We start from the raw sequence: 25579 nt of genomic DNA, 5'->3' as shown, positions 1-25579 counted from the left end.
TTAACTGAAATTTAAATGCTGCAATTTTATATAAAATAAAAATTTTCCGAGAACTAAAAAAATAAACAGATTGAAAATTAATATTAAAAGAATGAACTGGCTTTCAGAAGGATGGTGTAAACTCCTTTTAGAGCCAATGGATACGTGTGAGAATGCAAATGATAATATAAAACAGAGTAACAAAGATTACATTGTATCATAATCTAATCTTTATAAAATATTTGGTATATAATCATTTCGATTAAAGAAAGTAATCTATAAGAGTTATAGTAATTTTTTGGCCTTAAGTCTTTGAAGAAAAGCTCCTAACTGGGACATCTTCATACTCTATGAGTATACACTAAAAGCAAACTATCAGCTTTGCCACTTCCAAAGTTTACGAGTTTGGGAAACTCCAAATTTATATACAACATGCATGATAAATCACCTTCAATTCAAATATAATAGATAATATGAAAAAAATAAGATGATTTTAGATAAAAATGAGTTACCCAAAACACATTTGTTTTCACTAATCAAATTACAAAACAAAAACTTTATAAGAATGCTGCATGAAGAAAATTCCTTATAATTTAGAACCTATGGAGATTAAAAATGTAAACAAAAGCTTTTCAAAATGATTACTACAGACTTCTAATCACGTTCAGTAGATTAAGATAAAGGATTTTTGAGATTTTTACCATGCCTTAAATATTAAATACATGTTCATTTTACAAAATTATATTGCTGTGCAAAGAAGTTTAGCAGTATTATTAAATGTGCCAGCTGAGTGTGAGCAAGGACATCACCACATATATGTAGTACAGTGACTAAAGGAACAAACCTGCCATTCATTAATAGCACTGGGAAATTCTTACCCCTGTACCATGTCAAACTTTTTAAAATGGATCACTAAAGTTTTAGTAATATAATGAAACTTTTGGTAAAATTTCAGACTTATTCTCATATTCCAGGAATTCCTTCTATGATGGTGAAAATCTGCCAAAACTCCATTTTAACCCTCGGTCATTGAGCTGTCAGCCACAATGTGTACCGACCGGTGTACCACCAGTTTGACCTATCTTCCTTCTTGACCTATATCTGGTTTCCTAACCCTCTTAGCTTTCAACATTTTCTTTGGTATTACAAGCCAAAACCCAAAAGCTCCTACAAACCAGTAATTGAAAGTGACTAGAAACTAAATAACAAATTACAAATTGATCAGGCCATTTTTCATTCATTTATTCAAAATAGTTATTCATAAGCCCAGTCAAAAGAGCATTTAAAAAAAGAACATAACAGTACATGATTTGGATTATGTCTTCAGGCTTCCCATGTGCCTCTCTTCTGGATATAATCAATACCAAAGAAAAGGAAATCGGTTCAGTCATTCTGGGATCTTGGAGACTGGGTTTTGGCTTAGATTTCTGTTAGGTCCCCAACTGAAACAAAGATCACACTTACCGCAAGTTCTTCTGTTCTATCTAGGAACCTGGGAAGAAGCAGAAGGGAGCACGGCATTTTTATCTATTAATGTGTGGGAGTATAACCTTACAAAATAAGATGACTGCTCTAGGAGAAACACAATTCAAACTCATTTGCCTCTATACACAAGGAAAGCCCTTGTCCTCTTAAACTTTCTACTACCAGCAGCCCTTTGAAAACACATGGTGGCTCAGCTCTCATTGATCATTCAAGCCGAGCGAAAAGCAGGGACCAGAGGGCTCGGCCGGGCACTGCCAATTCTAGTGTTAGCAGGTCTGGCAGGAAGCCTCGGAGCCTGCACAGGAAGAACCTGAGCCCACAGAAATGCTATGGGTGTTGGGGAAGATGAAAGCACTTTTCTTCTCTGCCAATACAGAATCTTAAACAGATTTTGTATTCTGCTATTTCCATATTCTCTTAGCTTCATGTACAGTGTAAAGTGTGTTTTGTCTTTCCCTAAAGGTGGGAAGGCCGTGGAGAACGGGGACTTTTATGTCTGACCCCTTCCTACTCTTGATGGGCCACTACAATTACCGTCACTGCTGGGCACAGAGGGGATGCTTAATAAAGCTTTGTTGGTTGGGAAGGAGGGAGGGAACAGCCAGCCTCGAGGAACGTATCTTCTGAAAATTCATGGCTCATAATTGGTAATCTTGACCCTAACCAGGTGACGTGCTTTCCCCACTTTAGTCTTTGGGGCAGCTCGTCGCCATGCTGGAGTCACTGGTCAGTGGAGTTCCCGTAGGCCACATGTCAGCCTCAACAGAGGTTCCAACCCCTTCTCCGACACTGAGGAAAGGACATTATATACATACATTCTAATCTAAAGATGGGAAACAGTCCCTTCTGATGAGAGTGAGCTAGGAAAAGAAAACATGATAAAAGATAGCCCCTCCCCCCCGAAGACACGCCCACCACTTACTTCTCCACCTGTCAGGATCCTACCTAGTCTCACAGGCGCAACTCAGTTCCTACCCGCTTCCACCAGGCTTTCCTCAGGTCTCCTGACTGAAAATTGCATTTGCTTCTTCTGCTCTTCCACTATATCTCTCACTACATTACTGGGGCCCAAGTAATCAAGGTACTTTTATTCTAGTCTTTTATAAAAAAAAAAAATGCTTACGAATACTGATTAATGCTACAGACTAGGCATTAGGCTAAGTGCTTCACACACACCAACTCTTTTAATCTTCCTAATCATCCTGTGGGGCAGGTGACATCAGCTTCATTTCACAGATGTGAAAGCCTATGTGTGGAGGGGCTGGTCACTCTGTGAATTAGGGGTCGAGCCAGTGTCCCACATAGATGTGTGTGCCTCCAGCACCGGGTTCTCACCCGCCTGCGACACTACCACCTTAGCACAGCCTGGGGTGTATTGCTAGGTAGCCCACCATACTTCAGTATGTTGTCTAGCAAATCTCTCCAGAAAAAAAGGGACCGTGTCTTCTTTCTTTGTATCCCCCGAGTGCTCTGAACAAACTACTTAATGTACTTGATAGACCCGATCATCCGTTCTTACCTGAAGAGGTCTACAAGCAGTTTTTGATCCCCTATTTCCTTCAGGAAGTGAATGAGATGTCTCAGGGCAACCTGTCGCACCTCCAGCTCTCGGAAGAGGATCTCTAACAGGCAGGAAGAAGTTGTTAGGGGGCGCAAGATTAAAGCCTGTTACTCCAGTGTGAAATTGGTCTCCCTACTCACACATTCCCAACATGAATTCCTCACAGTCCATCAGAAGCTAGGAACAGTTTTTATGGTACCCATCCCTATGGCTCAATCCACCATCAACACATTCCATGGTTCAGGGTGATGCTTGGCCACTGAGTCAGCCTTCGGTTCTCATCAGTCCAAACTAAGGTACTTAGCGTCGACTCTGACCTCCTCAGACCAACACAGCCCGCTGTGTGTCCAATCAATAGATGGGGCTTTGCAGTTAGTGCAGTTACACACTAAGGGATGACGATGCCCTCAGAGACATGATGTGTGCTCTGAGGTCTCAGGCCACACAGCTGTCTCTGAAGGAGATTTCATGCTGGTGAATTCTAGTATAAAAGCCATAACGCCATTCTCCCCTCAAATGCAGCAGACATCTTACTGACTGAAGATTTCCCTCAACCCATGCTCACCTTTGCTCAGTGTCCTCTTCAGGAAGATCAGAACCTAGAGGAAAAGAGAACAAAGGATGAATTATCCCTGCAACCTTTCAAACACAAAGCCCTGCCCTGAGCACCTGATGCTAGGAATGAGGTCAGCAACTCATCAGGAACCTTTGCAGATCCAGACAACAGATTTCTCCATGTGGTGGAAGGACAGGTGACAGACGTCTGCATCTGAGCTGTGTCTTGGGAGTCCACACATACCCGGGCCCGTGCCCACTGGCAAGAGACACCTCCCTCTGAGAGAGACTGCTCTCACATCTCTCCTCCCCGATTATTTTTTCGAACAGAGCAGTCAACCCACTGCTTCTTGGTTATAATCAAGAAGAGTTCCACACACAATGCATATCCTGCCAGCTGAGCCTTAGAGGACATATTACTGAGAATCCTACACTTCAAGAGCAAATCCAGGATCTTTACTTGACATTTAACCTAAAATGTTAAAGTCTATTCTGATCGGATTTTCAGAAATTAATGAAAACAATGACTAAATAACAAACAAAACCCACAACTCACTGCGGTAATGACGTTTCCATCATGCACGCTTACTGCTTCTTCTAGGAGCTGTAGCTTGTCCTGTAAGGAGCGGAATCTTTCTAGTGAGCAGACCTGGCAGAATGAGAACAGAATTACTGTGCAGGAAGACCGTTTGCTATATTCCTTTGCACTGGATACTGAGGAGTGGGTAAGAATGAAAGGAAACGTCCCCAAGCAGAGCCACTCCATTTTTACACTATGGTCCCCAGCCCTCTGTAAGACAGCAGGTGCCCCCTCACTCTCTCTAGTTCACCCTAATGAAGATGCTCATTTCCTGATGACATCTTGCCAAAGGTGACAGGTAGGGCAATCACTGGTTCTCGTTTCAATGAGGTAAAATTTACATACACTAAAATGTAAGCATTACTCCTCAGTGAGTTTTGACCAGTAGATAACTCCATGTAACTAGGACCACAGTCAGGATCCAGAACGTTTCCATCACGCCAGCACTTCCCTTGTCTTTGTCCACTGTGCCATCAACACCTGCTCCGCCCCAGCCCCTGGCAACCACTCATTTGTTTTCAGTCACTAAAGTTGCATTTTTTCTAAAATTTCAGAAAAATAGAATGATACAATACTGTGTTTCCCCAAAAATAAGACCTAGCCGGACAATCAGCTCTAATGCATCTTTTGGAGCAAAAAAAGACCCTGGTATATTATATTATATCACATCACATCATATTGTATTATATTAGACTGGTGTTATATTATAGTAAAATAAGACCGGGTCTTACATTAATTTTTGCTCCAAAAGACGCATTAGAGCTGATTGTCCAGCTAGGTCTTATTTTCAGGGACACGGTATGTACTCACTGGCACCTGGCTTCTCTCACCAACACCACGTTTCTGAGACGAATCTAAGTGCTGTGGTGACAGGGAATATGCACACTCTGTTCCATACACTGGCAAATAGTTTTCATCGTATGCACACACCACCGTTTAGTCATCCATTTATCATCTGACGGATATTCGCATGGTTTCCCCTTTGGGGGCTATTAGGAATAAAGCTGCTATGAACATTTATGTACAAGTCTTTGCATGGACATATGTTTTCATTTAGCTTAGACTGTAAATGCCTAGGAGTGAAGTGTGCGTTTAACTTTGTAAGAAACTGTCAGGCTATTTTCCCAAGTCATTGGACTATTTTACCTTCCTGCTAACAGCGTAGGGGAGTTCCAGCTCCTCCACACCTTTCCAGTGCTTGGCATGGTCAGCATTTGTAAGCTTAGCCGTTCTAGGGGCTGTATAGTGGTATCTCACAGTTTTGATTCACATTTTTGTGGTAACTGATAACACTGAGCATCTTTTCAAGTGCTTATTGGCCCTTCAAATACCTTTTTTTGTGATATCACTGGTCAAATCTTATGCCAGTTTTTTTATTGGATTGTTTATATTCTCATTATGGGACAGAATATGTTATTCTTTATACATTCTGGATAAAAACCCTTTATAATCTATGTATTTTGCAAATACATAGGGTGCCAAAAAAATGTATACACATTTTAAGAAAGGAAAACAGTATTAAAATTGTAATACTTAACATATACTGATAACAAAAGATGAATACAAGTCACGTTTGACTTCTGCAATTATAAGAGGTGCTCAAAGTGGTTACCATCAGCGTCCAGATACTTCTGATTACAGCAAACTACAGCTTGAACAATGTTGACCAGTTTCCACTTGTATATATTTTTATTGGCACCTCCGGTATTTTCTCCCAGCTATGGTGGTCTTTTCACTTATATTTTTGATCTCAAGATTTACTACAACAATCAACGCTGTGGTAATGGTATAATGATACACAAATAAACCAATGAGCTAGACTAAGAGTCCAGAAACAGACCTATACCTATATGGTCAACTGATTTCCACAAAGGCACCAAGCTAATTCTACTGAGAAAGGATAGTCTTTTCAACAAACAGAGCTGAAATATATGGAGATCTGTGTGGGGGGGGAAAAATGAACTCCATTTCTAACCTCACCCCATATATAAAAGTTAACTTATAATGGATCAGAGACCTAAATATAAAAGATCGCTCTCATTCTTCAAAGTACTCTTCCTTCTCATCCATCACTCTTTCCCTACTACTCTATTAAAACAACACTAACCTCTGGAGAATTCTCAATTTTGCAGCTGACTTTCCATCTCAGTGGACTTATTTTCCTCCTGAAAACCACTTCATTTAACAAATAGAACTGAAGAGAGCGGTCAAGAAATCCTCCCTGTGGGAACAAGCTGGCCAGCTTCCCGAAAATCCCCACGAGAATTCTCTCTCCAGTGGCCTTACCTTGCCCTTCCGGAGGCGTCGCACTGTGTCACTGGGGCTCCAGTCATTGCTGTAATCCTGCAACATTAGCAACTCATGAGTCGCAAGAAGCTAAGGGGTCAGAATTATCAGTATTGCAGCACCTCACCTCAAACTCATAGTGTTGGTCCCTAAAGGGGAAATACTGTGTGAGGGATTGGATGAAAAAAAAAATGAACTTGGAGAGTCTTGTTCTGAGTTTCGAAAGGACCAGAACTGGACAATACAGGAAGAAAGAGATAAATCAAAGGGGGAATGAACCAATTTACAAAATCAGTAATCTTATGACTAGTGGTTCAGGATTTCAACCCCTAGGTGCAAGCAGTAACATTTTTGAGACTCTATGTATTAATAGTTTTGCCAACGTAAGGAAAGAGGGAGACACGTTCCTTTTCTGGACCTTATAATACAGTGTTTTCCTCATGAATCAATTTGATATGTTATGTGCTTCATGGCAACATGAGCTCCACCAACTTCCCAGACCACAGTGATGATGAGAAGCTTCCAAGTGATGACTTGCTTTCGATGATGAAATGCTTTCGAAAGGCAGCGTAATGGGGAAGGACAGTGAGTTGGACTGAATCAAAAATTAGAAATTTTTGAGTCCCATTTCTACCACTTACTAGTTATAAGACCCGAGGCAAGCCCTAACGCTTAGAAATCCAGTTTTCTTATCTATAAAAGGGGTTTAAAATATTTATAACTGCTCAAAAAGTTGACAAGATAACGTTATGTCAAAGCACTTTAAACTGTGTGAAGTGCCACACCAAAGTAAGAGCTAACTCACCCTATATTCCCCCTTGGGTCTCCCCAGCTCTGGAGCATAGCTTTTGGCAGGTGTGTCCGAGAGAGCTGAAAAAGAACACCACATTCAAAAAGATACCACATTCTTGTCATTTCTTTCCTCAACTACTTCCTTCTCACATTTTTTTTTTACTTCTAAGCTTCCAAGGTATCTTTAGGGCTCAAAGTAGATCTTGGTTCCTCCCCAAAGCCAGTATCCCTAGCAGTCACTCCTTCTGCCTGAAACCAGAATGATCTTTTTATTTATTTATTCTAATTTTTTTGTTTTCTTTTTTCTTTTTCTTCAAGAATGATCTTTACTTCCTGACTCAGGATCAGAAAATTTCTCTAACAGTGATGGTAGATTCACAACAAATTTCATGTAATCATCTAAGTACCACTTGTCTCCATGACTTCCCACACTGCACCCTAGATTGGTAACGTCTCCCATAGTAAGCAAGAAAAGAGGATCAATGCCTACCATCAGAAAGGGACTGGAAACTTCCAAGTCTAGTTCTCCCTAAAGATAAAGAACATATGAGGAAAGAGGTGAATAGTTCAAGTCAGAGCCATTCAGGTTTGGTTAAGGACATAAGAGTGTATAAAACCTTAATATGCAACATGCGAATTCAAGGCTTAAAAAAGCTTTTATTCAATTTCAGACATTTGAGGGGCCATAAAAAAAAAAGCAGGGAGGAAAAATTTTTTAATTGCCATACAATATATACAACATAAAATTTACCAGTTTATTTTTAAGTCTATAATTCAGTGGCATTAAATACATGGTTCACATTGTACAACCATCACCATTACCCATCGCCAGAACTTTATCATCCCAAACTGAGACTCTGTACCCATCAAACAATTAACTCCCAAAAACAAAAAAAATTTAAAAATTTAAAAATTTTAAAAAAATAAATAAAAAACAATTAACTCCCCATTCCCCATCACCCCCAGCCCTGGTAACCACTATTCTACTTTCTGTCTCTGAATCTGACTATTCTAGATACCGCATATAAGTGAAATCACACAGTATTTATCTTTTTGTCTCTGGCTTATTTCACTTAGCATAAAGTCATCAAGGTTCATTTACGTTGTAGTATGTATCAGAATTTTGTTCCTTTTTGGCTGAATAATAGTCCATTGTATGTACACTTTGCTTGTCCATTCATCAGTCGATGGACATTTGAGTTGTTACCACCTTTTGGCTACTCTGAATAATGCTTCTATGAACGTTGGTGTATTCAAGTTCCTGCTTTCAACTCTTTTTGGTACATACGTAGAAGGGGAATGCTAGATCATATGGTTATTCTGTGGTTAATTTTTTGAGAAACTGCTTTACTGTCTTCCGCAGTGGCTGTACCACTACATTCCCACCAGCAGTGCACAGGGGAAGGGAGGAATTCTGACTTAGCCAAATTTCTTCAGTAGCTGTCACAGGGTTAATGTCAATTTTGCTCGTCATGTTCTAGAAACCTGGTGCAACCCCTCTAAATTTCTCTCATTTCTCCCACTCCTGATCCTCAACTGCCAGCTACAAAGATAATTCTTTATTCTTCAATATTTTTCTTCCACAGTGAATGAAAATTTTAGCCCGAGCATTTTTGAAGAAGGAAAAGGATTCTGTTATTTTAAGCATCACTCTTTACCTCTAAAAAAGCTGCTCAGGGAGTAGGCAGAAGCAGGCTTGGGTAGCTGTGCATAAGAGAAGCTGTTTCGGCTCTTTAGCTGTTCACGCCCCTCATGGTTTGACCCACTATTACCAGCAGTCTCTTTGATGGACCATGAGATACCTGCGAGACAGTAAGAACTAAATCAGTCATTCTCATCCAGACAAATCCTGGATAACAAGCATTCCAACAAACTCTAAAAGCTTTTCACCAGAGGCCCTGGTCCTTTGGCTAACATGGACTCCAAAAATCAGGGCAGAGAAAAAGGACAGAATGAAATAGACTAATCAACAGAAAAATGGGCAAAGGAAATGAATAAATGGATCACAGAAAAGGAAATTCAAGTGGCTATTAAACATATGAAAAGATGCTCAACCTCACTCTTAACAAGATCATTACATAAATTAAAAGTACACTGAGATACCGTTTGTTCCCTCTAAGACCCGCAAAGATCTCAAAGTGCAATAACACCCAGTGTTGGCGAGGCTGTGGGGAAACAGGAACCCTCAGACATTGCTGGTGGGAGTACACATTGGAGCAACCCCTGTGGAGGGCAATTTGGCAATATCTATCCAATACAGATACAAAGACCACTAATTCCACCCTGGGACTTGCTCTTTCTTATCGTTACATGTGGGCAGAATACAAGGTTACTGATAGCAAAGTAAACAAAAGATTGGACACAATCTAAAGTTCACCAGTAGTGAACTGGTCAAATAAATTATGGTAAGTCCGTACATTGTAATACCATACTGCTATTTTTAAAAAAAGAATCGCTCTTTATATATTAATCTGAAAAGATCTCCAAGCTATCTTATCAAGTGAAAAGAGCAGGGTATAAAGTATGCCATCCCTTTTCCTGTATGCATTTCCAAATGTAAAAAGTATCTTTTGATGAAGACACAGGAAGCAAACACAGCACTTATTTTTTTGGGAGGGCAGAGACTGAGAATGGAGTAGATGCATGACGGCGTGGGAGGAAAACCTTTGACTGTATGCCTTACATTCTTTTTAGATAATGTGACAGTGTTCCCTTTTTAAGAAAAACATTTAAAATATTCTTAAAAATCAGATCAACTCCGCCAAGGTGTGAAATGGTATTATACACCCGCTAGGCAGCGAGCTTGGTGGCTAAGGAGTCAGTTCCGCTGACCAGTTCTGAGCGCTTAAGTCAGTAGTTCCCAAATATGGCTGCGCATTAGAAGCACTTGCCGAGCTTACCACAAATTGACACCCCCTCCACACCAGCCCCATCACCTACTGAATCAGTCTTTGGAGTGAAGCCTAGGAATCGAACTTTACCAAGCACCCCAAAGGAGTCTGACAGAGCCAGCCAAGCTCTAGGACTGCAGACCTAGCCAGACGGGAACTAAGGCTGTAATTCCCCAACGGTCTTTTCCTGGGGTTAAATTTCCAGATGTCGGCATCTGAAAATCGTCTAACCTCATTCCCTTGCCTGACAGGCATTAAGAGACAAACAAGCAGAGCCTTCATGAGTGACAAGACCCCTGAATGTCAATGCCCTCCTAGGGCCTCCGCCACTCACTTCCCACAGGCTCCCCACTCCAGCTGACTCTCTCCAGGTCGTCGTCGTCATCGTCATCCACGAAGTCTCGAAGGCTATTTACTGCCCGCTTGGACTCCTTCAGCTGCAGAGGGACAGAAGGCAGGACACTCAGGCTCTCCCCACTTCCCACCTCTCTCTCTGACAACCAGGAAGGCTGAGGGGTTGGAACTTGAAGATGGCCAACATTTGCCCCTCTATAATCACAAGTCCAGCCTGCTAGATATTTGCCAAGAAAACGAACTGCTTTTTAGCTAACACTGCAGTCCAGCGGCAAGAGAGTTAGAGGAAGCAGAGCCACTTTTGAGTTCTAACCATATTCCTGGCAATACATTGCTGTGTAAAGCTGAGTGAATTTATCTACCTCTCCAAAAGTGAATCTGTTTCCCCATTTGGAAAACAGACACAATAAAGACAAAACGTCCAATCCAGTCCATCTTTCAAGTATAATAAATTATATTACATGATAAAAAGATTTGGGGTTCTTGGGGGGGGGGGAATAGAAAGAAATGAATCATCTGAATAATATAAAGAAGGGCAGAGTTGGTTTTTACAGTCCTTCCGGCTCTTTTCTGAGGGCTCTTCTCCAGGAACATTTTTGTAAAGATCTGACCCCAAACCTTTCTGAGCCTAATGGAGACATGGCCAAAAGCCGGGCTACCCAGAGCACAAAGGGAAGGAGTTTGCGAGCGGCACTGCGGAAGAGGATGTGCTCTTCGGAAACCTACCTGTGAGAGCTCGTCATCTTCGTCATCAAAGGTGAAAGCCTTGAATTTGGAGCTGTTCCAATACTCCTCCTCATCTCCCTTGGTCCTACTCATCTGGAATAAGAGGAAGACAGTGTATGTCCCTTTCGGGTGCCCCTCAAACAACTACCACCTCCCCCCCAGTAATCAGGGATATGGAAAAGAATCTGGTAAAGCAAATACTGAACCTGCCCTATAAGCAGATCCTTGGATCTCCACTCCAACTGACCCAAGCAGACTTTTGATCCTCTAATTACCCACAAGGAGTCATTCTTTCCTAGAACGCCTACTTTGTTCGAGGCACTCTCTCAGGTGTGGCGAGGGATATTTTAAAAATGCAAGACACAGTCCCTCTCCTGAAGGACCCTACAACAGAGCTGGAGTACTCAGCATAGCTATGTATAAAGGGAAAACAAGAAGGCAGGCAAGTGTTATAAGAATGTATCACCAACAAAACATCGTAATTCGTGTACTCAACATGTATCTATTGAATGCCACCTCTGAGGCACTGTAGTAGGCTCGGGGAATACTGCAGTGAATAAAACTGACAAATATCTTGCTCTCACGTATGCTTGTTAAATGCCTGAAAGAATGAAACCAAAGCAATTAAAAGAAGCAGAATTATCCTGCCTGTATCCTCAAATCTTGATTAATTTATTAGCAAGTATCTGCCCAAACTTGGGAAATGAGGGCATGGCCAAAAAAAACAAAATACAATATATAAAGAATTAGTCAAGGGCAGCTGGATGGCTCAGTTAGTTAGACCGCAAGCTCTGAACAACAGGGTTGCCGGTTCGATTCGCACATGGGTCAGTGCGCTGTGCCCTCCACAACTAGATTGAAGACAATGAACTGCCGCTGAGCTTCCAGAGGGGCAGCCAGATGGCTCAGTTGCTCTCAGCAACAAGGTTGCAGGTTAAATTCCCGCATGGGATGGTGGGCTGTGCCCCCTGCAACTAAAGATTGAAAACGGCAGCTGGACTTGGAGCTGAGCTGCGCCCTCCACAACTAGATTGAAGGACAATGAGTTGGAGCTGATGGGCCCTGGAGAAACACACTGTCACCCAATATTCCCCAATAAAAATTATTTTTAAAAAAAGAATTAGTCAAAAGACCACAAATCCCTCATAACTACTCTAAAATTGATTTTACTCTGAAGAAAAAACGCCCTAGAACTGCAAACTAAACTGTCACTGTCAATTGGATTAGAGTAAAAACTGATGTAAGCCAGGAATTTGGTCCAAAATTCCCATAGCACCAAAAATAATCCAAAGGCTACATCGTGTCTTCAGGGGCTGTAGGGATGGCAAAAGTATGGCTGGGAATTTTCTACTAGCTGATCCTTTCCCATGGCACGCATCACTAATTGATTTCTACGGGACCCAGATGTAGCTTAAAAATTATTTTGTATACTTAATTCCAGGAAGTCAAAACAAAATGAAAAAAGCTGACATACACAATGAAATCATTCCTCATAGTGTATAAGCCTAGGCTTTGTAGTAAGATAGACTTGAGTTCAAATCTTAGTTTCTCCAGTTCTAAGCAAACTGGGTAAACAATTCTGCTAAACCTTGAAAAAATGATATCCCGCCTACACAGGGTTACAGTGAAGAATAAATAGGACTCAGGAAACATCTTATAAGTGCCTAGCAGAAAGTGAATGCTAAACGTTAGTTCCCTATTTAGTATAGGATCTCTTATTGACATCTTCCTGCTTCAGTTTCATCAGCTGTAAAATGAGCATTAACAATGGAAACCTACTACCTTATAGGATTGTTTGAGGCTTAACCCAGGTAATACATGCCTGACACAAAATTAGTGCTCAGCATTAACTTTTATTATTAAATCATTATGGTACCTTGATAAAAGCTAGAAAGAAAATATCTTTCAGCAATCGTAAAGATTAAAAATTTAATTTGATATAAAAATTCTGAGGCCATCACACTGAAGGTATGCACAGCATATACTGTAAATGTCTGTGGCACAGGTGCCAGTTTATACAGCACTTACTTTGTCATCTCAGAACAACCCTGTAAGGCAGGCCTGGCAGATTCTACTTCCATTTCACTGATGAGGGAAATGGGGCACAAAAGGATTAAGTACCTAAGCTACCTTGCTAACTGCTCCTGTGATCCTGGTTTCTTGGTTCCTGGGTCATTTCCACTCTGACTTGCATGGTCATTCTATTTTTCACTCTAGGGAAAACTAGGGCAGGTCATTACTTCACTATAGTAAATAAATAGCTGTAAATATCTACAGATGCGCATAGAATATGTCTGACAAGCCAAATCATCTACCAGAAGGCTTCTGACATCTTGTTTTGACCACGCCACTTGGGTGGCTACATGACACCAATTTGTACTTCTAGTGCCAAATCGGAACCTAGATGTACTTGCCAAGCAAAGAGGTAATCAATTAATGGCTCTAGAAGTGATAGACCAACCAGGTACAATTGAAAGAGTGACTGAAAAACTGGTTTCAACATGAAACTCCGGTTTACTAAGAGCCCCCAAGATAGGGCAGTAGATCCTAGGAGAGAACAGGAACGCAACGAAGGAAGGAAAACGAGGGATGAGCGCAAAATAAAAACTAAAAATCCACAACCAACACGCTCCCTGCCTCAGGACATTCCAGAAATCAGTTGCTGAGAAGGCAGATTCGGATTCAGTCATCCTCTTCCAAACCAGGCCTACACAGGTGAGGCTATGAACTGAGATCAGGGCATACGAGTTCAACTATGGGCGAACGCCCAGGAAGCCACAGATGGACCGCACTCGCCAGGGCCCGGCGGACCCCTGGTAGACTAAATACTCATCCAAAATCAAATGTCGGGGATCACTCGCAGCCCCAACCCTGAACGTATTTCGGCTCCCAGCCCGAGGTCGCTTCAACTAGAAGAGTCAGGCCTCGGCGGAGGATGGGGAGCTCGAGGAACGCCTCGGAGAATAGGGGGAAAGAATCAGAATGCGAAGAGGCTGAACTTAGCCAGACTGGCGGCTCAAAGGGTTTCGGACTCCCTCACCTCCACGACTCCGGGCCCTCCCAATCAAGACAGCGCCAGGTTCTTCCGCCGCTAAACAAGCCTTTTTAAGACGCTGTGTGGTATAGAAAAGGGGCGGGGTGGGGCGGAAAAAGGAACGTGTGGCAAGACAGAGACCTCAAGGCCATGCTGGAAGTTGTAGTTTCTTCCGGCTCCGCTGTCAGGCGCTGTCCATAAGGACCACAGGGAGTTGTAACTACAACTCCCAGAATCCCCAGTGCACCGTACCTAGGTCGTTTACTTTTTGCGTGACCTTCCGTGGTTATCTAGCAGGTCACTCAACAAGACTACATTTCCCAGCAGGCTCAGCAGGGCCGACTCAGCGTCCCAGGAAACAATGAGACAAGTTCTTTGTATCCCTACTGATTAGAAACGGTCGAGTGAGCGGTTGCATTTCGGGCCCTTCTGGGGATAACCTGAGAGCCTGAAGGAACCCTAGAACAGGAGGAAGCTAAGGTCCGGCGAGGTGAAACGGAAGTACCTTGGGAGCGAGGAGGAACCGGAACTTGCGGCGGGGAGGGGGCGGGGGGTGGAGGGAAAAGCAAGCCAGAAGGTTCTGCGGCCGCTTCTAGTAGTTTCCAGGCGCTACCCGGCGGCTGGGACCAGGCGTGGAGGTGGTGGCTGTGGCTGTGGCTGCTGGGGAGCTGGTGGCGGCGCGATAGGAAAGCTGATGGCCAAGTGGGGTGAGGGCGACCCACGCTGGATCGTGGAGGAGCGGGCGGACGCCACCAACGTCAACAACTGGCACTGGTGAGGGCTAGAGGGCCAGGCCGCCGGAGCACTACGGCCGGGCGGGCCAGAGTTGCGGGATCCCCGGAACCTCGGTCAGGACAAAGCTGGGACTGAGGCAGCCTTGGCCAGAGATGGGGGTGGGTCCTTCCAGTTGCAAGGGTCCGTAGTCCCAGCCCTCTCTCCGCTGCCCGGCCTCCGTTTCAGTGTTTGGGGTGCTGGGGGCAACGTGGAGGGCTAGTCCCAAAGGAGGGGTTTCAAAGAGATGAGAACATAACTCCCTGGCTACTGCATGCGTCCTAAGCACGGAGATGTTTCCCACACGTGGTCGGAGGCGACAGACCCAAATGGCCTTGGATTGTGTTGGGAGACTGCTGTGTAAGGCTCGGGGCAGGAATTCCTATTTTACGGCGCACAGGTGAAACTAAAAGTTACGGGAACCGCTGCCTCAATCCAGAAAGTGAAGGTTTGGAACATGTTCTCCAGGTGCTCGGAGCTCTGATGCTGAGGACATCTTAGCCTCTCACCCGGAACTGTTAAGTTAGTTGTGTTGTAACTCCAGGGACTGCTCATGGTTGCCTGGCAGTCGTGGTTTTATAACCTAACTACTCTTAAAAGCCTACCCTCCTTCATGAAATCTTCCAGAAGTAGTTTTCTTATCTTTCAGCTCCACTGCACTTTGTTAATACTGCCTTAACTATGTTTGTACTTTGTTGCAGCTCTTTGTTTTCTCTACTAGTTAGTAAGTTGCCATTGTTTTCACTACTAGTTAGTAAGTTGCCTGGCAGATACTGAGTTTTCTTTGTATCTCAGCCAGCCTCTTCTCTTAACATACATGGAGTGTTTGACCTAATTCTTGTTTGTTTTGAAGCCCTGGGCTTACATTGTTTTCATGGCCATCTACAGGGCACAGAATATGTGTACAGTGTTTATAGCAGAGCCCGAAATTGACAGATCGGAACTCTGTGCTAATTGGGTCAAGAGTATTGGTTTATTCCTTCCTGGATTTTTTATCTAAATAGTGCATTCTATGGCCTGGTCTGTGCTGCTCTAACTTTGGCAAGATGTGCAGTTTTTCACTTGGTCAAATGGCACCATGTTAAAATGTCAACTACCGACCCCTATGCACACACACCATTATGCTCATTTAGTTTGTAACCATTCTGTATAGCAGTTGTCGTTCTTGACAATATGTGACTCCTTGTCTTCCTAAAACAGCGCAACGTTTGTGGACATACTGGAGTGGGAATGAAGGGGTTATTTTTGTTGGTGGTTTTTTTCCCCTTTCTGCCTCTTCCCCAACTCTGGCTCAAGCCGTTGTTTCTCAGTCTAGCTGTATAGGACACAGCTCCCTGGCCCATTCTAGTATTATATGCCTTGCGCTCCCCCCAGTGAGGCAATCGGTGGCCGGTTGTCCATCGGTCACTCACAGCAATTTGCAGCAGCTCTTGCCAGCTGCCGGCCACTCACAATGGCCACCGGCCACTCATGGCGGCACACGGCAGCCCACAGTAGTTCACACCTACCTCGGGCTCAGCAGCCCAGCTCTAAGGAGAGCCGTCGTTCACAGTCTTAGCTGTAGAGGGCGCAGCTCACTGGCCCATGTGGGAATCGAACTGGCGGCCTCAGTGTTGCACAGCGCTCCAACCACCTGAGCCACTGGGCCAGCCCTGTTGTTTTTTTCAAACTATTTGTCAGACCTCCTTTAGCCTTGCATTCTCTTGCATAAAGCAAGCAGCATACCGTCCATTTGGCTGCTGCTCCATAGCTTTGTTTCTGTTTTGCAGGACAGAGAGGGATGCTTCAAATTGGTCCATGGATAAGCTGAAAACACTGTTCCTGGCAGTGCAGGTGCAAAATGAGGAAGGCAAGTGTGAAGTGACAGAAGTGAGCAAGCTTGATGGAGAGGCATCCATTAACAATCGCAAAGGCAAACTTATCTTCTTTTATGAGTGGAGTGTCAAACTAAATTGGACAGGTGAGTCTATGCTGGGCTGTCAGGAAAGGGCATTTGATTGACCTCTTAAGGAGCCGGAGAGAACAGTTTTTGAGAGGTTATGAACTTTTCCAGGGAGATGGTGCTGCTTTGGTGTCCTATAGAAAGCAGCATTGGATGCTGCAATTTCTCTGCCACCATGGGACACTAAGTGGGCTTCCTCTCTGTGGGTCTCAAGTCACTACCAGTGACGCAGCTGGGCTCCTATGTTTGTGGCCTTGGTCTGTATCCGTACATGTAAAATGACTTCCTCAGACTATCTGCTTCTGCCTCTTGGATGACTTACAAGTGGGACTGGGGATGTTTTTGGTCTTGTGATCTCTCCGGTGTGAATCCAACAGGTTATTCTACTGTGATAACAAAGCTTTTGTGTGATGATTGGGGCAGTTTTATCCTCTAGTTTAATGTCCCTCTGTGATGATATTAACAAAGAATTAGGACCATGCGTATGCCCCACTTGGATGGTCCTTCGGTTGGGAGGCTAAATTTTAAAGGGCCCTAAATAACTAAAGAAGTAAGCATGTGGGGCAAAGCATAAAATAGTGATTCCGTAAACATTTCTCAAATGAATGGTAATAAAGAAGGGGAAAGTAGATATATTGGGGGGGGGGGTTGCTAGTTTTTAACTACTGAGGCATAACAGTCTAGAAGGAACCTTCAGTATCATCTTGCCACATTCTCTTTTCATAGGTTGAGACTGAGGCTAGAGAAGTGAAGATAAATAAATGTTTTGTAGATTAATTTTCAAGTAACTGTTCTACTATGATGTGACGTGTTCCTACAAATGATTGCACTATGCAAAATTGCTCAGTGAAAACCACAGGGCTTATTAGGAAGAGAGGGTTAGGGACACAGCACAACACCCAAAATCTTCCATCGGTGACACGTTTTTTAAAATTTAGGAACATAAAAATTGGTCGCACAGTTTTACACATGTTAAATATAAGAAATACATCAGTAATACAATAAGTATGGTGCTTTACCTTGAAGAAGTCCTGAAGTTTAATTGTGAAAGTGGGCCGCAGAAGGGTTGCAGCTTGTGGGTTATTGTGAAGTGGTGGGCATGTCATCCAAAATCAGAAGGAACATAACACCGGTTGTGGATGGTGTGGCTTATAACAGGCATGGTGAGCTGAAGTTGCTGGAAGACAGATGTTTGAGATGTGTTTTCTGTATTCTGTGCAGCTCAGTTCTGCTGGCAGTAGTTTTTTATGTTCACCTAGTGTTTCTCATGGATAAAATCATATATAAGCAAATGTGAAATTCATGTCATGATCAAATTGTCCCCTAATATATCAATCACATTGGAACAAATTCATATTTTCAAAATAAGCACCTAGCAGAACTGACTGGGTTGGCTGTTGACCCAAGTCCTCCCTGGCAGAACTCGTGCTAGTGCCAAGTCCATGTAGAGCTTGGTCCCACAGTGTAATAACACAGTTGGTCTCAAGAAATTGGATGAGGAAAGACATTTTTTCTGAGGGAGGGTCGGTTGCATCTGGTATATGACATTTTTTCAGAATAAAGAGAGTCCGCTCAGTTGTCCAAAAGAAGTATAAGCAGAGTTGTAGTCAGGACTCCAGAGCAGAAGACTTTGTGTGCAGAGGAGGACACTAATGACATTGCATTGCTTTTGACAGGTACCTCTAAGTCTGGAGTACAGTACAAGGGCCACGTGGAGATCCCCAACTTGTCTGATGAAAACAGCGTGGACGAAGTAGAGGTTTGTGCTTCCTAACACCTTACCTGAGTCTTCTACCTCCTTTTAATCTCAGATGAGAAAAATAAGCTGTCATTGAAGATGAAAGCCCAGGCTTGGCTTGAGCATTCAGAACCCCGGTCTGCAGATGACTTTCTAGGTCAGTGGTGCCGCTTGGAGCCTCCAGAGCAGTTGTACTTACTTAATTACTTTAGCTACCGTGTTTCCCCGAAAATAAGACCTAGCTGGACCACGGGCGCTAATGCGTCTTTTGGAGCAAAAATTAATATAAAACCCGTTCTTATATGATACTATGTTATATAAGACCTGGTCTTATTTTACTATAGTAAAATAAGGCCTTATAGTAAAATAAGACCGGGTCTTATATTAATTTTTGCTCCAAAAGATGCATTAGAGCCCATGGTCCAGCTAGGTCTTATTTTCGGGGAAACACAGTAGTAACGCGGGTTCTAATATTAGCCACCTGCGCCTTGGCAGAGAGAACTTGAGAAGGAACACTCATGGGGATTGTATGAATACCCCACCCCTCACGCGTTTCCTTTGGAAACCAAAAGTTACCTGATTGCTCAGCACCCATGTTACACAGTGGATACCCCTCAAGTTATTTACCACCTACTTCTGATCTTTCACTCAGATTAGTGTGAGCCTTGCCAAAGATGAGCCTGACACAAATCTCGTGGCCTTAATGAAGGAAGAAGGGGTGAAACTTCTAAGAGAAGCAATGGGAATTTACATCAGCACCCTCAAAACAGGTATCCCTTGAGTAGTTACGTATGACTTGAGGAGCTAGTGTTCTACCTGTCAGACTCTGGTTAAGGGGCTTGACAGTCCTTTCTTTGGCAAATGGATAAAGATTTTGGGGGAGGGGGCTTATTTCATCTTGAAGTAAGTCTATAAATCCAGAGTGAGGGAAAGATCTAGAGATGCGGTGTCTAATGTGTTGGCTACTGGGCACTTGAAATATGGCTAGTCCAAATAGAGATGCAGTCTGAGTATATAATGCACAATGGATTTTGAAGCCTTGGTACCAAAAAGGGAATGTAAATATCGACAACAAAAAATGTTTTTGATACAACATTGAAATGATGGTTTGGGTATAATGCGATAAATATATTATTAAAATTAATTTTACCTGTTTGTTTTAACTTTTTAATGTGGCTAATAGAAAACCTAAGATTACAGTTGAGGCTGACATTTTATTTCTGTTGGACAACACTGATCTGAAAACTTGGCGTCTCCAGACTCAGTAGTTGAACACAGTCCTGGAGTATCTTTGCTATGCGTTTTCCAGAGACATGTAGAGGGTGATCAGAATACGTTACAGTCAGCTCAGCACTCCCCTAGAATTCCAGTTCTGCCAGTATGTGCTGACCTTGGTGTTGGAATACATGTAATGACCATTGAAGGGAGCCAGCATAGAAGGTGGTACTTTCAATGGGAACCAGTGCTCTGATCCCATAGCTTGTTGTGGCTGTTGTACAGAGGTAAGGCAAAGTGAGAAAGGGATCGGAACATGCACCCAGCGGCATCTTGCCCCACTCTGCAAGTCACTGGAAGTGCAACAACATTCGTTGGCTACCATCCATAGTAGACCTCTTGTACATTTGACAAGTCACAATGCTTCCAGTTGAGTCAGATTTAAAATAATCCCAGCAAACATAACTATATTCTAGAACACATACTCAGATACCTGTCGGGCATAGACCAAAGGTAAAGATGTTAAGTAGATAGACCCTTTCCTGGTCATTAGCACATTCTAGGTTAAAATGGCTGTTTGTCAAGCTGCATGAAACCCCAAGTCTCAGCTACTAAGAAATAACTTCCACAAGCTGGGGTTTTATCTTTACAGAGTTCACGCAGGGCATGATCTTGCCTACACTGAATGGAGAGTCGGTAGACTCAACTGGTCAGCCAGCACTGAAAACTGAGGAACGCAAGGTAAATGGTCTTTCCCACGTGCTGGGTGGGAGGCAGTCTGGAAAGGGAGTTGAGACACTGCCCTCTCCTCAATTCCAAATTTCAGCTCTTAACCTCTAAGCCAGAGCAACTCGTGGTGCATTTTGGGAGTCTGTAATATGTAGTTGTCTGTCCATCTTTCGCCTGGTTTTTATTCATTTATAACCACCCCTAGAGCATATGGAAGCCTTAGGGACTTCAGAGTCTGACTCAGTTATGTCATGAACACAGATGGTCTTCAGCCATATACGTCCTCAGTATTATTTATAACTGGGGTGTTGATATTTCATACTTTGATGACTAGAGGTCTCATCAAGTTATCAGGTCAGATTACTAACTTCGCCTATCAGGAAATTGATTGATTTCACCCCATTTGCAGGGTGAGCAGTGTTTTTCTTTTTTTCTGGAAATGGAATTTGTGTAGTTGAGGGTCAGCCCTTGGTTTTCAGCCCTATTCCCTTTGTCAGCACAGTGAAGGATATTCTGGAGATTGGAGGGGGAGGCGGGGGGAGGCTGTGAGAGATTGCTTCTAGGTATTTAAGCATAGAAATTCTGTTTGAGAGTTACACTGAGCTCTTCAAAAGTGCCTAATGATTGAACACGGCCTTTGGCTGATGGGTTCTTAAATGAGTATCTTCCCTCACCTAGAGTGGTTCTCTTCTGTAGGAATTGAGGATTTTCTGGAAGAGTTCCCCCCATGACTGAAACATTCATACACACAAATTCCTCCAACCTTCTGGAATAATTAACCTTGGAGGTGAAAAAGTTTGTGAGAATAAATGGCAGGTCTGTCCCTGAAGCCATGTTAGATGAGGTTTCACCATTACTCTAAACTGACAATTTTCACTGCAGCTTTCACAGGCTAAGTCTGCTTCTTCAAAAACCCAGGCCAGACCTGTTGGTGTCAAAATCCCCACTTGTAAGATCACTCTTAAAGATACCTTCCTGACGTCACCCGAGGAGCTCTATAGAGTGTTCACCACTCAAGAGGTAAGTGTAATCTGTCCTGCGGGCCTCATGGCACCTGCTGTTCCAGGTGCCTTAGGGTGTGGGCACATGCCCTCAGCGTGCAGAGAAGTACTGCTGAGTAGAATCATGAGGCTTTCCTCATGGAAGCAGAGGCAAAGGAAAAACCACTTTTGTTCAACCCACTCCTCGAAGTGTATTTGCCCTCTTTTCTCATCTAGACTAGTTTTGGGTCATGTAAGTGGGAACCACTGGGAATCATTCTTTTTGGAAAATGGGTCTGAAGTCATGTCATCCATCATGGATTCAGGAAGATTACTCAAGTCAAAGCCTGGTCTCTGTAGTGGAACAGAATAGAATCTGAACCTGGTCATAGGGCAAAGTGGTGTCTTTGGGAATGAGAATCGAGGCTGCAGGTGTCAGCGGGCATTATCCCTGGGTCCCACTGAGCCGTGCATCTTCTCCTTACCTCTTTTTTTTCCCCTAAAGCTGGTTCAGGCCTTTACCCATGCTCCTGCAGTGTTAGAAGCAGACAAGGGTGGGAAGTTTCACCTGGTAGATGGCAACGTCACTGGCGAATTCACTGATCTGGTGAGTACCTGCTGGCCCCAAACCCAGGATGCAGCCTCTGTCTGGTCAGAAGAGTCACATTTCTCCTTTTTTAAGCTCGGGGGGTAAAATGTAAGGCTTTAATCTCTTTGGTTAGTTGCATCTCATTTTGGTTGGGTTTTCCAAAGAATGCTGCAATTTGAATCTCTTGCTTTCCTAGAATTGTTTCCTTAGTGGAGTTAAAATTAGTTCTGAAGAAATCAAACATGGAAGAGAGGTTGTAGATATCGGCGACTTATGGCTTTCTCTTTGTGGCACTAAAATTTCTCCTTGGCAGTTTCCCAGACCCAATTTAGGAGTAAGAAGAGATACTAGGAACTAATATTGGTGCAGAAGCTACCCAGTCTGGGGTCCACTATGCGCTTATAAGTAGTGTCATTGCACAGGTGATAGTCTCCATGTGAAAGGCAGATAGCTAATCCTAGCTAGGGTTGGGTACATAGACCTGTAGTATAGACTGACCTCTGTGATTATTCCAGGTCCCCGAGAAACACATTGTGATGAAGTGGAGGTTTAAATCTTGGCCAGAAGGTAAGCAAGCATATTTGTTTATTGCCATTACCCGGAGAACTTTTTACTTTCTCCATAGTCTAAACCCAGATGGAAACCCTGGATCTAAAACCTCCCTGCCCCTCTGCCTTTCCTCAGGGCACTTTGCCACCATCACCTTGACCTTCCATGACAAGAATGGAGAGACTGAAGTGTGCATGGAGGGCCGCGGCATCCCTGCCCCGGAGGAAGAGAGGACCCGGCAGGGCTGGCAGCGCTACTACTTTGAGGGCATCAAGCAGACCTTTGGCTATGGCGCACGCTTGTTTTAGGGCCAGCGGCGGGGCTGCAGCTTGTCCAACACTTCAGTCCAGCCCTCTCCTGACCGAGGCTTGTGACTCACAGGATTGCACCACCCCGACCACTAACTTGGGGCTGGGGCCCCTTCCCTCCGCGTATACCTTGGGTTTGTGCATGTTTTCTGCTGGGTGGGATCAGAAGGCGATTTTTCTTTTATGTGTACATATGCTAAATAAACATAATTTAAAAAATGCGCATATTTAGAACCTGTATTGACTAGGTATTAAAGAGGTCCCTTGAAGGTTTTGGATTAAAAAAAACCAAACTGAATCAATGTCACCTAATACATTTAATTTAAAAAACAGAAAACTGGAGGGGTTGTAATAAGGCCTTGCCTGCATTGTGGAGAAATGTATGTAGTAATCAAGAGGCATGACGGGAGCCTGCTTGTCACGGCCAGGCATCCTGAGCTAGGCTTGCATACTGCAGACTGGCAGAAAGGTTCTGTTCCCCTCACTGAGGGAAAAGGAGAGGAGGATCGGTGCTCTGGGATAAACAGTGCCCAGCAACATTGCTGGCGGGGGTGTCATACTGGGCTTGCCTTCTCCACGGCCTCTTAACCTGTTGCAAGAAGAGGTGATCACCAGCTGCTGGCTTGAGATGTGGAAAGATTCCCATCCTGTGGCAGAGGGGAACTGGGCCGTGGGTTAGCAGCTTCTGTTTATTGAGCACTTACTATGTACCAGAAACTGCACTAGCTTCTTTACATTCACTCCTTTAACCCCATAATAAACCCTATGAAATAGACACTGTCATCACTTCTGTTTTATAAGAACCCAAAGCTTGGATTTCTTAAGTAACATATCCAAGGCCCAACAACTGATACTTGGCCGTCGGGATTTGGAAGAAGGACCGTAACTGCAGAGCCAGTGCTCAAATCTGATCCTGTATGTCTACTTCCTTGCCACCGTGGTCATCCCCGCCAGGAAGCTGCTACCTTTCTAGTATGTGAGGCATCCCTCCTGTAGTAGGAAATTCCAGGCCTCAGTACTCCCAGAAAGAGGAAGAAAGGAGTGTCCTTGGAATACTTTTAAATATCTGGTTCCATTGAAGAAACCTGACCAAGTGCTGGGATACATTTCGGTGGGGCTCACACTGTTGCAGGAGAGGTAACAGGGAGGGTCCCTTTCCCTATGCCCTGCCCTGGCATCCTCTATCCCCAAGCCAGTGCCTGCTAATCCAGACTACCTCCTGCAGCTACAGCTATTTTCCTTTTGTTTTATTAGGTGGCAGGCCTGGAGGCTAATCCTACCAAAACGCAGTTAAAGCAGAAAATGAGCACTGATCTGGATAATTTAGACCCCCAAAAGCCACCTTTGTCTTGAGTTACTCAAACAAGTGCTAGACTGAACTAATTTGCATCTAATTCGGCATTGTATCTGCCTTCTGGGAATCCAAAACGATAACTCGATAAAAAGCCTGTACTCCAGCTTGAATCAAATCAACAGGCCCCTCCTAACAGACTCCTCCTAACAGAGACCAGTGACAAAAAAAGGAGCCCTTTCTCACCTGGCTGGAGAGTTACCAGTTCCAGAAAATGACATTTCAGAGAAACCCTGAGGTAGAGTTTACAAACACCGTAGTGAAAACCAAAGCACCAACCAAGCAAAGGATCTGTCACATGATATGCTTAGTAGTGGCTCATCCCCAGTACTGATGGCTGTTGCAATTTTTACCACTGCCATTTGGCTGATAGCACTTCGGTTAGCCATCTGAGCCTACAAAGCAGAATGATGTAATAACTAAAAGCAAAACCTTGGACTTGGGTTTGAATTGTAAACATGCCACTTCCTAACGAACGGGGCGGATTTCATCAGTCTAATGGGTATAACAGGCATCTTACAAGAGCATTACAGATGGTGGATGCCGCGCTCAGCAACTGGCACCTGCTACTTCTGGACTCAAGCCCAAGCGTTTTCCCTGGATCAAGAATATTCTGAAATGCCGGTTCATTGGCCAAACTGCAAATCTTAGACCAAGGAGTCTCCTCACCTGAGAACCACCTGTTAAATGGAGAAAAGTGGGCCCCGTCCCTAGAGAGTCTTAGTGGGTGTGGCCCAGGAAGCTGCATGTTAATAAATATCTGGTGATTTTGGTCTCAGGAGTTCATTTTGAGAAGTGCCTCAGCATGTTAAGAAAATCTCGTGGTAATGGAGGAGGCAAAGCACACTTGGGTCCCTTTTGTGAATAATAGAGGCAAAGGATCTGAAACACCCTATCTTCCAAGAGTCCAGGGAGGCCCGCAGGATCTGGCAGGGTTTGTACTGTTGGTTGTTTCCAGCCCTAGGAAGAATTCAGTGTGACCCGACTTGCCTAAACTAGACCCTTTAGGAGGTAAACCAGAGTGGAAAAAATGGGCAAAACCATCTAAGTTGGAAACAGTGTGGTGGCCCTGCTCCCGGGTGGCCATGGGTGACTCCTGGTATTTGGGACAGGAAGCACAGCCAATCACACCAGTGATGTGACTGGCCCTGGCCCTGATTTTAT

General features: G+C 43.7%; 2 protein-coding genes across 7 annotated transcripts in view; one reads left to right on the top strand and one right to left on the bottom strand.

Moving 5' to 3' along the window:
- The window catches only part of VIPAS39 (VPS33B interacting protein, apical-basolateral polarity regulator, spe-39 homolog), a 36399-nt gene that overhangs the window by 8431 nt on the left and 2389 nt on the right, over window positions 1-25579 (bottom strand). For 4 of the 5 annotated variants that reach the window (XR_012494582.1, XM_019733429.2, XM_019733427.2 and 1 more), the window contains 11 exons: window positions 17976-18133; window positions 11210-11302; window positions 10464-10566; window positions 8897-9040; window positions 7729-7767; window positions 7252-7316; window positions 6447-6503; window positions 4137-4229; window positions 3591-3624; window positions 2984-3086; window positions 1444-1471 (listed from right to left, as the gene is read on the bottom strand). Coding sequence is in view for 4 of the 5 variants with exons in the window: in XM_019733429.2 (XP_019588988.1) it covers window positions 1444-1471; window positions 2984-3086; window positions 3591-3624; window positions 4137-4229; window positions 6447-6503; window positions 7252-7316; window positions 7729-7767; window positions 8897-9040; window positions 10464-10566; window positions 11210-11302; window positions 17976-18062 (846 nt within the window). In the remaining variant the exon portion in view is untranslated. Of the gene's footprint in view, window positions 1-1443; window positions 1472-2983; window positions 3087-3590; window positions 3625-4136; window positions 4230-6446; window positions 6504-7251; window positions 7317-7728; window positions 7768-8896; window positions 9041-10463; window positions 10567-11209; window positions 11303-14249; window positions 14392-17975; window positions 18134-25579 lie in introns of those variants that run through there. The other variant, XM_019733431.2, reaches the window with a different exon arrangement.
- AHSA1 (activator of HSP90 ATPase activity 1) lies at window positions 14583-23287 on the top strand. Of its 2 annotated transcripts, none has more exons than XM_074327148.1 (9): window positions 14583-14723; window positions 16784-16974; window positions 18633-18715; window positions 19347-19464; window positions 20562-20650; window positions 21521-21658; window positions 22124-22225; window positions 22723-22774; window positions 22892-23287. In XM_074327148.1, exons 2-9 carry the CDS (start codon window positions 16812-16814, stop codon window positions 23062-23064), a joined length of 918 nt encoding a protein of 305 aa, XP_074183249.1. In that variant the 5' UTR covers window positions 14583-14723; window positions 16784-16811; the 3' UTR covers window positions 23065-23287. The 2 variants fall into 2 exon arrangements, with proteins under 2 accessions (XP_074183249.1, XP_019588994.2); XM_019733435.2 differs by having other exon boundaries at window positions 14583-15017.

This window comes from Rhinolophus sinicus, linkage group LG03 (assembly GCF_036562045.2).
Source record: "Rhinolophus sinicus isolate RSC01 linkage group LG03, ASM3656204v1, whole genome shotgun sequence".
Classification (NCBI taxonomy): Eukaryota; Metazoa; Chordata; class Mammalia; order Chiroptera; family Rhinolophidae; genus Rhinolophus; species Rhinolophus sinicus.
Note: the sequence above shows the minus strand (reverse complement) of the source record. Positions and strands in the feature narration are given on the sequence as shown.